At 41.4% G+C, this 12,592-nt stretch overlaps 1 protein-coding gene across 1 annotated transcript; it reads right to left on the bottom strand.

The window, feature by feature from the left end:
- Nucleotides 1-4,015: 4,015 nt before the first annotated feature.
- LOC127323437 (probable LRR receptor-like serine/threonine-protein kinase At1g56140) lies at nucleotides 4,016-12,327 on the bottom strand. The gene is made up of 18 exons (XM_071826309.1): nucleotides 12,239-12,327; nucleotides 12,078-12,149; nucleotides 11,867-11,938; nucleotides 11,710-11,781; nucleotides 11,562-11,636; nucleotides 11,374-11,445; nucleotides 11,210-11,275; nucleotides 11,050-11,115; nucleotides 10,903-10,947; nucleotides 8,200-8,264; nucleotides 7,716-8,095; nucleotides 7,425-7,623; nucleotides 6,115-6,276; nucleotides 5,903-6,021; nucleotides 5,428-5,638; nucleotides 5,106-5,337; nucleotides 4,866-5,016; nucleotides 4,016-4,641 (listed from the first exon to the last, which is right to left on the bottom strand). Exons 1-18 carry the CDS (start codon nucleotides 12,325-12,327, stop codon nucleotides 4,294-4,296), a joined length of 2,496 nt encoding a protein of 831 aa, XP_071682410.1. The 3' UTR covers nucleotides 4,016-4,293.
- Nucleotides 12,328-12,592: the final 265 nt, after the last annotated feature.

The raw sequence follows: 12,592 nt of genomic DNA, 5'->3' as shown, positions 1-12,592 counted from the left end.
CTCGCACTCTGGCGGCAGTGGTGGGTGGTCGCCGATCATGGCGTCGTGCACAGGGTTCCCGCGGGCCAGTGAGGTTGTCTGGGAGGCTGCTGGCGTCATGGCGAGGCGACTGGTGCCTGGGCAGAGTGAGAGGAGGCGTGAGGCGATGGGGCACAGCGGCGTTCCGTCGCGTCCAGGGTTGCCATCGGGCGCGTCCTGGCGCGGGTGAGCGTCTTACGGCGCGTACGGCGTGGTCTGGACGAGCAGCTGCTGGTCAATGCCGACGTCGTCTCGGGTCAGCGCGTGCATGGTCAGCTTCAGGAGGGTCAGGGGAGGTCAGCTGACAAGGTGAGAGGAGATGGATGGGAGAGGAGGAAGGGATGGCATGTGAGGTGTCAAGTGGTCGGCATGGTGTGGGTTTTGGGTCATGGTGACCAAGAGAGAGGGGAGCAGTGGCTTGTACTGGTGATGGGAGGTGTGAGGGAGCTCCAGGGCAGCAGGGATGGTCAGCTTTGGACTTGGTCCACGGTGAAAATGAGGTATGGGCACAAAGTTTACTCCTGCCTGCCAGGTGTTTGGTTAAATGCCCGCAAGAGAAAAAGTTTCAAATTTTTGAAAATCCTTTGGTGGATCTCAAACATATATTCATAGAAGTGGAATGGTGGTGGTGGTGGTCAATTTGGTGAAGAAATGCAGAATTGGCAAAAGTGAGATGATCTTCTCTTTATTCCAAAGTCTCCACTTGGCAACACTATACTGGTCAACCTAGTCAACTTCTGCAGGGATGGTCAACATGGAAGTTGTTGACCTTGACATGGTCTTGGATTTCATGGTCATAGTTGACTAAGTTTGGTTGAGGAAATCAGAAGATAAAAGGGTGCAAAGTGGTGAAGATAATATAGAAGTGACATATGACCATTATCATATGTGAATTGAATTTGAGATTTCCTTTGATTGGATTCTTGTTTCTTTGATGCAATTGTGTTTGTTTATCATATATAAGAGTTTTACAAGCAAGAGATCAAGCCATGGTGGCCTTGCTTGAAGATTTGCAAATTTGGCTCTATGTGTAATTGAGTGAAAATGGGATTTTCTCACCAATTGATTTCTCTCCATTTGTTTTGACTTTTGTTGACTCTAATGTGATTCTTATGAGTTTAGAAACATTTCCAAACCATTGAATCCATTCAAAAAGGTCTTGATCCAAGATTTGCAAAATTGGCCATAACACATAAGAGGTGATGTGTTAAGTTTTATTATTTTTGAAAAGGGTTCACCTTGCTTCACTTGGACATGGGTTAGGGTCAATTTGGTGTTATATTAGGTTTGGAGAAGGTTTCACACCATTTGGTCAAGGTAGAAAAGCATAGGTCAAGATTTGGTGAAAAGGGCTATGGTTCTCATATGCCTCTATGCATATGTTGTATTGATCTTTGATTTGAGTGTTCTTGGCCCAATTGATGTTGTTGAGTATTGAAATGGTATTTGGAAGTGATCCAACCATTCACAACAAGTCCTAGGGTCAAACTTCTCAAATTCACAAATTTGCATTTTTCTCACATATGCCTCTATGGCATTTTTAGTTTCTTTTTATTTTCTTTGGAAACCACTTGGAATTGGTTTGGTAGGTACTAGGTAAGGTGTATGAAGGTTTTCTAAACCTCTAAGCAAAGTAGCAAAGCTTAGGGTAAAGTTTTATAAAAATAGCCATAGGCACATATGCCTTTTTCTTATTTATTTCCTTTTATTTTATTTTAGCTAGGGTGGTGAAAAGAGGGGTGAGGTTTAGGGTTTTGTGGGGTTCACAAGGGTTCACCACCATTTAGCAAAATTAATAAAGGTAGGGTTCAAGAATTTCCTATTGGGGGTTATATGTTCCCATAGGTCTTTTATTTTATTTTGGGTTTCTCAAAAGGGAACCAAAAGATTTTTGGAGAAGGTTAGGGTTTAAGCCTTTCCTTATTGGATTTCTTTCTCTTGTATTGTATTTGATTGGTGATCTTCACTTGATCACTTTAGGGTTTTAGGGTTTAACACATAAGCATAAAAACACTCATCATGGCAAAACTCAAGATTTGAACAAGATCTATTTGTATCAATCTTATTTTAATAAAAGTTTTTGTTGGTTCCAAAATTTGGAACTAGGGAAAATCATTTGTTTTGTTTTGAAATTTTTGGGTTGTTACACAAATTGACATGAACTACTACATAATAGAAGTTACTTAATTTTGTAACAAAGAATGAACCATATAGTAGTTACAATGGCAAGAACTATAGAGCAGGTAATGCAAATCAACATGCTCAAATTGGCCATGAACTAAACAATAGAAACATTTTAATGGCATAGCTAGTAATGAACCATATAGAAATTATAATCTGGACTTTGTTATGCAGGGAATGTTAATCAATGAGTTTGGGGACTTAAAATTCGTTACAGATAACACATAGAGGGTAGTGAATGAACTGATAGTTGGCAGTTAATTTAGTAGCTCACAACGAACCAGATACAAATAATAATGGTATTACTTTTATAGGAAATACAGAGTAACTTGTTCAGTGACTTCAAAATTGGCATGAACTACATAATAGGAGGTTGTTACTTTTGTAACAAATAATGATCTAAATAGAAGTTACGATGGAAAAAACTATAGAGGAGGAAATATGAACCAACATGTGCAAAGTGCAATTACTTTAAATTGGCCATGAATTAAATAATAGCAAGATGTTACTGTAATAGATATGAATAAACCACATAGGAATTATAACGGCCTCGCTCCTGAATTTGTAGTGAAGGGAATCCAAATCAATATGTTTCGGGATATAAATTTGTAATGAGCAACACATAGATGATAGTTTATGATGGAGCTTAGGATGGACCAGATACAAAATATAGTGGCATCACCTATGAACTTGTAGAAAAGGGAATGCAAACCAATATGTTCAACATTTCATATGTGAGCCCCATGCCATATAAGAGAAACAAGTCAATATTGCAGCTTTTGAAAAACCAGATGGCACACAAAATTATTGTAGTAGTATGACAAGTTTATTTGTACTACAGGTCAGATGGCAGAGTGATAACAGGCCGAATTAAGTCCTTACTTTGTTATCTTACGACGAAGTAGATAGAAATAACAATGTCATCACCTGTAGTATAGGGAATGCAAGCCAACATGTTCAGGAAGTACAAAATTGGTATGAAAAACATAGTGTAGCAGGCTATAATTTTTTGTAACAACGACTCAGCAAGATAGAAGTTATGATGGATACATCTACAGAGTAGGGAATGTAAACCAATATTGTTCAATCACTTAAACCAGAGTAGGGTGTCATACCTAGGAATGAACTTAAAGTGCTTCAGACAAACAAGCATCTGAACCCAGAACATGGCGCTAAAACAAGGGACTTACATTAGGAGAAGCACGTTGTGGGAGTCACTGCAGCTCTCCTGGGTTTGGTAGATTCGGTGATGAAGTACACTACATCTGCTACTTGGGGTTGGAGAGATGGCCATTACACTTCATGGTTACTCATCTCATCTGCAGAACGTAACGGCGCGTCGTTAGCACAAACAGGTTCCCCCAAGATTAAACAAGAACTTGCAGGCATCAATTGAAAAGCGACGCACGAACCTGATGGATGGCGGCTATGTTTGGAGACGAATGGCTCTCTCTTTGGCGTCGGTCTCTTCATGAAACTTGTAGGGTTTGACCTCGGGAATGCAGTGGCACACGGTACGGGCGCACAGTACAGGCGGGTCTTGCCCGTACCGATGCCCATTAAACCCCCTGGAACCGCCTCTTCGAGCGTAGTCAACTTTGCCATGCTCCTGGCGTGATTTTCTTTAGTAATTGCAAGTCTATTTGTCATTATGACGTGATTTCTTGCACACCATCCAAAAATAGAAGAGATTGCATATCCTCACATTAATTAGTCATTAGTGACAAGTTGAGAGGTAAACTTAGTCAATTCTTGACTTAGCTAAGGATTTAAACGCGAGAAAAGTGGTGTATTTCTCACAGGCATCATTGTTCCACTAAAAATATTACTCACATGTGATACCGGCAACCTCGTAACAAGCTTTACTCATTGCCCTATAGTCAGGAAAACAAGACTATCAATATCACTTGTGCTAACCATAGAGGTGTGACTAGGGATATCTTATTTTGTGTTTATAATTCCACACATGTAATAGGGTTTTCCTCCGATGTCACAAATATTTGGAATTAATACAATTATAACATAATTATGAATCAAGAAATATAGAATAATATACAACTTATTATTGCCTCTAGGGCATATTTCCTTCACATATCAACGGCCTTCTTCGTTGATGAATGAGCCTACGAATGGCAACTGCACTAAGCCGGTACTTGGAGCCAAGCTCGACTGCTCGTTGGGCTCGGAGCTCATGAAGCTCGTGTCGCCGTTGCCCTTGACCTGCCACTCTGTGATGTAGCTGGGCTTGGCCACATTGTTTGGCGCCTCAACATCGCCCGTCAGAATGGCCACAACTCTCGACATGGACGGCCGCTGGTGGGGCGAGCCCTGGATGCACACAAGTGCCACCTTGATAGCCCGGAGCACCTCCTCCGTGTCAAATTCTTTGAGCCTCGGGTCCAGCATGTCCAGAGGGTGGTTGTCCTCGTACAATTCCCAGACCTGAAAGCGTCGAGATGGTAAGATAAAATGCAGCACATTGTGTTAGAAAAATCAAGCAGACTAAATCTTGAACTATTATATTAAGATATATTTGTACCAAATCTGCTGCAATTCTTCTACAAGACATAGGAACTAACATATGCCAAAACTGTGGTGGGAGAGTTTGATATTAAATTCTATGAATACATAGAATACTGGAGCTGCGAAGCACTCATTGAGCTTACCCATTCAAAAATGTAAATCTTTTTTTGGTCCTCAGTAGTGTAATAGTTTGGTCTTCCAGCTAAAGTCTCTAGTACAACAATGCCAAAAGCAAACACATCAATCTTCTCTGTCACATGGCCCCTCATGGCGTATTCTGGTGCAAGATAACCACTTCACAAAGGAGAGCATAACCATCATTAGCATACATGTGAAAATATAGTATGTAAACATAAAGGTTAACAAAGTGGAAATGCACATACAATGTACCAGCAACTTTCGTGCTGACATGCGTCTCCTGTTCATCATAAAGTTTGGCGAGCCCAAAATCTGAGATCTTCGGATTGAGATTGCCATCAAGTAAGACATTGCTGGCCTTTATGTCCCTGTGCACCACACGAATGCTAGATTCTTCATGAAGATAGGCCAGACCTCTTGCAATGCCTAAGCATATCTCAAAACGTGTTGACCAATCAAGGTTTGAATTTCCTTTTCCTGTGGATGTCGGTTTACATTTTTAGTTGTCTAGACTAATTAAGCCTAAATTTGAAAAACATTAGTTTCGTCAATCAACAAAATGTGTACCGAATAGAGCATGGTCCAGGCTTCCGTTCTCCAGGTACTCATAGACCAGCAACGGCTTATTTCCCTCAAGGCAACAACCATACAACTTCACAAGATTACGGTGCTGGACCTTAGATATAGTTTCTATTTCTGTTGCGAATTCCTTTTTCCCCTGATGAGATGTTTCAGACAATTGCTTCACTGCCACAAACCTCCCATCAGTTAACTTTCCCTACAAAAATGCAACATTTTTCAACAATTAATGGAAGTTTCAGGTATGGCACCGTAAACATCATTTTCTCTACATACACTAAAAGAAATCCCCCTTTCATTTTAGGATTTTTATAAAGATCTCATCAAAAACTAAAATAAATCATATAGATATATGTGTGTCCTCTCTAGTATTTACTTGTACACCTAGCTTATCATAAGTTACTTCTAGAACAAACACTTCAAAGAAAATTCAAGACTGTAGCATTGTACGGGATGAACCAACCTTATAGACCTGCCCATAACCTCCTTGACCAAGAAGGTTATTAGAACTGAAATTTTCAGTAGCTAACCTCAGTTCCCCATAACTGAAGACATTAGGTCTTCCCACAATATTGTATAGCTCTGCAAGACATCACAAAAGATATAATGAGCGAGTACTTCCACTAGTCCTTTGCTCAGCTAAAACAAAAAATGTGTTCCTAGTGTATCCTATACCTTTTTGCTCCTGTGATTGTTTTCTCCTTTTCTGCCTCCAAACAAAGATTCCGGCAAATGCTAACAATCCTAAAACTGCCCCACCAAGTATAGCTCCCACAATCACACCTGTTTTACTATGTTTCTTCTTTGCAACAAAATTATACACTGTAGGGCTGAAATCTGACACAATGTTCACTTTTTATAAATGTGATGTCTAAAAAGTTAGTATATTTCAAAAGAGGTTGAACGAAAGGTCTGATTACATGTACTAGATATTGCACTTCGCTAAAGCTTTCTTACAAATACGTAACTCCATACCTAGTATTCCAGAGAAGTTTGCAGTAGATTGCAAGACAAATTAATATTTTTATCCAACTTTTCATTCATTTTGATGAGCAGTGTCTAAATTTATTAATTTGAGCAGAGGCCTAACGGGATGTGATTTCACTTTCCATGGCACTGAAAATATAATGATGGAAACTACTATAATAGATACGAGTGCAGAACGGACAAAATGAAATATATACAATATCAACCCTCATTTTCATATTGATGCTCTAGTAATTCTGGTTGCTTTTATTTCAAGACGCGTAAGACGGCATTCAACATAACTTTATTGTGTGTTTCTACCCGAGAATATATTGTAGCCGGAAAAAATTCATTATTTCTCGACGCCTCCATAAAGGGAATGGCCTTAATTTCCCACTACTATCTGGTCCAGCTGGCTAGACCTAGGATCTATGCCGGTGCTCAAGAGAAGGTCTTGTTAGCGTGATGACCTCCATGGAGGTAATATCAAATTAAAGTTTCATGTTCTTGTTAGATTTTAAATATGTCGATGTGTATAAATGGATTGCCATCACTATCCATTAGTTTAGACATTTGGTTGTGTTAGCTAGTGCATGAACCTTGACATGGTATCAGAGCGTAGCTATCGAGTTCGACTTCAAGTACGATGTGGCGCAATTTATCCTAAAATTCTTGGTGCCCCTCCATCCATGTACAAGGCCTCGTGTGCCTACCTCTGAGTTCCATGTATTGCATTTCTATTATCCCATCACACGTGATGAGGGGCGTTGATGTGTATACGTAAATTGCCTAGCTCTTTCTACCAATTTAATGTTTTGGTTGTCTTGGCTAGTACATGAAGCTTGACAATATGCATTAATGGTAGAAGCTATAAACTTTGATATTGTGCATACGAGGCATGTTTTCGGCACCATGGGAGGTATAATAGTAGTATGTGTTAGTTGATTTTAGTTCAACACATCATTGTGAATAGAATTACAACTTCGTGTGAAAAAAAAAGTTCTAGTTCAGGTTCATACTTGGGGTTACGCTGAAAGCCGATATTGCAGGCCCATAGTAGCCTTGTGTAGGAATGCAACAAGTACCCTTGCCAGCCCAGAAAAGATGAATCTCAAGGAAGTTTTTTACCACAAGAACAAAATATTGCTTCTTCACGGCAACGTAGGATTTCCCTCCTGCAGCCTTTTTTATGTCAAAGTTCTGCTCCTTGCGCTCTCCCTATATAGATATCAATCAAAAGAATGTATTGGTCACAATATATGAGCTAATTACAGTACCGGATATCAGAGAATTTAAAGTTTCTAAGCAACCTGGAGATAGATATCAAAGACTCTCCTCCCTCTATTTTTCCAAGCCACTGGATCAGGGGATTCAAATTCTGCAAACTCAAGTGTCACTGTGTAGTTTCCATTCTCGAGTCCAATGCCATAGTATCTCAAAGATGATGCTGACATTCTTGCGGTTTGGAACAACCCAGAATCTAGTGTGTTCAGAAATTGGCGTGAATCATAGATTATAAAAGTTCCGTTGGGTGGGTCCATGAATCTTCCAGTGGAGCTAATACCCCATGAGCGTGCACCCGCAACAAAATAAGATGCGGCACCAAGATTTGAATTATCAGCCTGATACATCAAATTGTCCGAGCCTGATATGGTTCTACTACCTCCACAGTCAACCGCTAAGGAGGAAGCTGCATGTAAGTTACAAATCAGTATCTTTTACTTGGAAACCTGCAATTATGGCCCTGATATTACTATTGTGGGTTTAAATAAAATCAAATAGTATAAGGCTTACACTGCGGAGATCCAAGAAAACAGGGGGTATTTCGCTGAAGACAACTCAATCCCGATGGCAAAACACTACAAATGAAAAAAGAGAATATTTTCAGTTTTACTTACAAAACACTGCATATTTTTCAGATACCTCACTGACATAAATAATTGTGCCGATTTGAATTTTTGTAGGAATAGACGATGTTGAAATATATAGCTCACCCCTCTCTATTAGTTCATGCTTTTAGTTCTACACTAGTTAGTGGATTAAATTTAATATGGTATCAGAAAAGAGTTGTTGGGTTAAGTCTTGGCTTTCCACTTTACAAGAAAAAAATCGCATACCCTCTTTCTAGAAAGTTTAAGCCTTATTGTGTCAAACATGAGAACGGTTGTTGAAGTATATCTGGATTATCCAACCTTCTCTCTGACTCTTGGTCCTACTAACTGGTGCAGGAAAATTAAAGGCTTGTTTGTTTTGTTGGGATTCATTCCAAGCATGGAACCAATCCAGGTTTAGATTGGGGTGATCCCTTTCCATCACCCTATCCATTTTTTCGATAAAGGGAATATATTAATATCAGAACGATACCAATTACACCCAGCCTCTGCAACAACGCACCACCCTAATGGCACTACGGATGCACACAGCCAAAAAAAAGGAAAAGAAAACTAAGAAACAAAAGTCCCGCTACAGTATCTCGGGCCTAACAACAGCAATACATCCACCGCCAAGACAACACCTGAAATACAGAATCTCCAAAAACGACGCCTCCAAGAAGGGAACAGTGCGCTAACACCATCGTCGCCTGATCAACGATCTTAGGTTTTCACCCTGAAGATAGTCCCCGCTCTCAAAACAATGCCTCCAACAAGGTCATTGTCAGGCACAACCAGTTAAGGCCAGACCTTGGGTTTTCACCCTGAAAGGTAGGACTCTGAACTTCACCTGTGTTGTCGCCCCCACTTTCATACCGCTGCTGTGAAGCCCGGAACACCAAGCAAGTCCCTCAACAGCGTGGAGACTTGAACCTCCCTTAGCTAGTCCTCCCCTCCGGCCTTCATGAACTTCTCTTCTTCCGACTTTCATCATGGATCCATAGTCACTTGATGTCAACACAGAAAAAGACCTTCGCGCCGCTCCCTCCAGAACCAATCGGTCGGAATAAAAGCATGGGTGCGCACGACCGAATACCACCGATCCAGCAAACTCCAGGCAAAAAGCACTGTTACATTCGCCGGCGGAGCCTTCCGGAACTCAACACTCCGACTAGATCACGAGTCCAGGCCTCCGGTAGGTCTTCCTCTTCACACAAGAGAGATCCTAGGACCACCGCCTTTATTCAGGTTGGACCCCCACGTCGGCGACCATCCCGGGCTGGCCACTCCAACCCTCCACTGGCGACTCCGTCGCCAGCTTCCAAGCATCTCCATCTCGCCGCCGGAACGCGGTGATAGATCGATAGATCCACCACCACCAACCGCAGGCCGACCCTCTCCGGCGAAGAAGAGGGCCACCTCCACCGTCGTACCAAAGGCTGCAGCCCCGGGCGACCTTGTGTCGCGGGTGAAGCCCGAGATCGCCTCCACTCACCGGCGAGAGGCGGGGGGAAATTGGCGCAGGCCATGAGGCAGGCCACCTCCCACCACCAGCCCTGTCGGAGTGCTGCGGAGAGCCGACGGGAGGAGGGAGGCCGCAGCGCTGGCCGCCGCCGCCCATCCCAACCGTGCCGGCCGATCCAACAGGGGAGAGCCGACGGGAGAAGGGGGCGCAGCGCAGGCCGCCGCCGCCCAACCCATCCGCGCGCCCGCCATGCGTCGAGGAAGGAGATCCGGCCGCCGTCCACCAGGCGTCGACGAGGAAGGGCCCCCGCCGCCGCCGCGCCCGAGGGTCTTTGCCCCGGCGGCGCTACCGGCGGCGGCGGTGTTTAGGTCTGGGGAGGCTGGAGGGTTACGGGAGGTTCCTTACTCGCAGAGATGCTCATACGTCTCACACCCTATCCATGTCAGGACTAATCCCTATTAGCCCCTCCAAAATATACATGTTCATTTAAGTCATCTATATCACCATACATTTCACACCCGACAACCTCTCTCAGTGTGTCACATCGTGGATAATTTAGCATGGGTCAAGTGCGGAGAAAATAGTTCTATACAAATCTGAAGAAGTTGGACGGGTTGAGTCGGGATCTAAAGCTTCCAGGGTGTAAACAAAGACCACCTAGTCTTGAAAAAGTGCATCATGGGGATGGATATCCAGGATTGGGCCTCAATCCAGACCTATCGCTAGCTGCTTGGGATTAAACGAACATGGCCTAACATTGTATGAATAGAGGTCTCAATTTCAACACACAAACATCATAATGTTTATAAAAAATATTAACTTATTAAGTGCATTCACCGATCCTACGTCTAAGGCCTTGCTGGGGGGGGGGGGGGGGGGGGGGGGGGAGGTTGATATAGCCCATCCTTCTCCCTTAGTTCAGAATGTTGGTTGGGTGGTGCTTCAAACTTAATATGGTATCAGAACAGAAGTCTTTTGTCTAGGTCTCTTGTTTTCCCATTCAATAAAAATTGCTTGGCCTCTATCACGTTTAGAACTTATCGATCCACAAGTAAGAGAGGTGTTCAAGTATATCTGGATTGTCCGACCTTATCCATCAGTTCGAACTTGTGGTTCCACTAGTTGGTGCATCAAACTTAATACGTGAAATGCAGCAAGTACCTGTCATTGGAGCTATCCATCACAAAGTCATTTGCCACCAAATTCCTAAGCACAACACACAAAATATGAGGTGGAAAATTAGACTTTTTTGCTTAATGGAATCAGAGTGGCTCCGAATGTTTAATCATTAAATATCATGAAGCATACAATTGCAAGTTTTTCTCGGTAACCCAAGCAGGAAAGCTTCCTGAGAAATGGTTGTATGAAAAATCTCTGCAATGAACATAATAAAGTAAGTAATAAGTATGTGACATATTGTTTTCACAAAGTAAATATGAAGTGGAATTGAGGGAGCATGTTGTCATACAAATTGGTAAGTTGTTCATTTTTTGTAGGTGGTAGACTTCCAGAAAGACTATTATTCCCAAGAATTCTGATTCAAACATATTTTCGAAAGAGGATATTTCAAAACATCAGAGAAACATGATTCTAAGAAGACATTATGAGAAAACATTATCAAGTAATACTTACAGAAAACTAAGAAACGGAAGATTAAAGATTGATAAAGGCATTTGGCCTGTGATATTATTAAAACTCAAATCCCTGCACCAAGGGAATAAGGATTATTAGACAGCATAGTACCAAACTTTTAAATGAAATTATTCGTAGTATAAAAGTAACCACTTGAATGTGGTTTCTCTGGTAAGGAAAATGCTTACAGTAAAGTTAATTTTTCAAATTTCGAGAATTCTACCGACGCAAGTGTGTCATATATCTTGGTATTCCTCAATACTCTGCAATTCAAGTAGTTGAAGTTTTAGGATCTTAAACCCAGATGTAATGTAAATTGGAGAGCGTGTGTCATACAGCTCACTCAGAGATGTCATGTTTCCGACAAACTCCATTGAAGAGCTTCCATTTACTATGTCTCCTATTCTCCTGTTACAATGTGTGTATCAATGCCATAACCTTATCTTTGCAAAGAGAATGCAACAATTGAAATCGAAACTACTTACAAACTTACAGGCTAGTCAAACTTATGAGATTTGAAAGACTTATGGGAATCGGTCCTTGAAAAGAGTTCCCTTGGATCCTCCTATCATATGATACACGTTTTGTGGTGGTAAGAAAATAATGCAAATCAATTCTAAACTTATCAGTGCATTTGGCTTCAATTTAAGCTAAGAAAAACTATTGACAAATATTAACATGGGTTGGTGGAACATATATATTACAGTTGGTTCAAATTGGTGAAGCTCCCAAGATAATCAGGTATCTGCCCGGTGAAATTATTGTCTGATGCCCACCTGGATGCACAATGACAAGAGTGTCCATAGATTATTGGTTGAAAGTTGAAATTGGTATGAATTAGACTAAGATTGTCTTGCAAACTTACAAAATTGACAGGTTTGTAAGCTGGGACAGTGTCGCTGGTAGAGGACCACTGAAGTCATTACTATCAATGTACCTACAATTCAAAGACATCAATCATTTTCCACTGAAGCAGATGATTGTTAATCTGAACAATTTAAGGTAGGACGTATGCAAAGGAAAAATTAAAGTGACCAAATAGATTACTTACATCTGCTGTAGTTTTGTCAATTTTCCTAACTCATTTGGAAGTGAGCCATTAAAATGATTTGATCCCAATCCACTGAAAGGATAAGATAATCTAGGTCAACTATATGGCAATCTTGAAAAGGAAGTGCCACTAATCCATTCTACAAGCCTAAATGATGCTCAACATCTA

This window comes from Lolium perenne, chromosome 2 (assembly GCF_019359855.2).
Source record: "Lolium perenne isolate Kyuss_39 chromosome 2, Kyuss_2.0, whole genome shotgun sequence".
NCBI lineage: Eukaryota > Viridiplantae > Streptophyta > Magnoliopsida > Poales > Poaceae > Lolium > Lolium perenne.
This window is presented reverse-complemented; position numbering and strand designations above follow the sequence as displayed.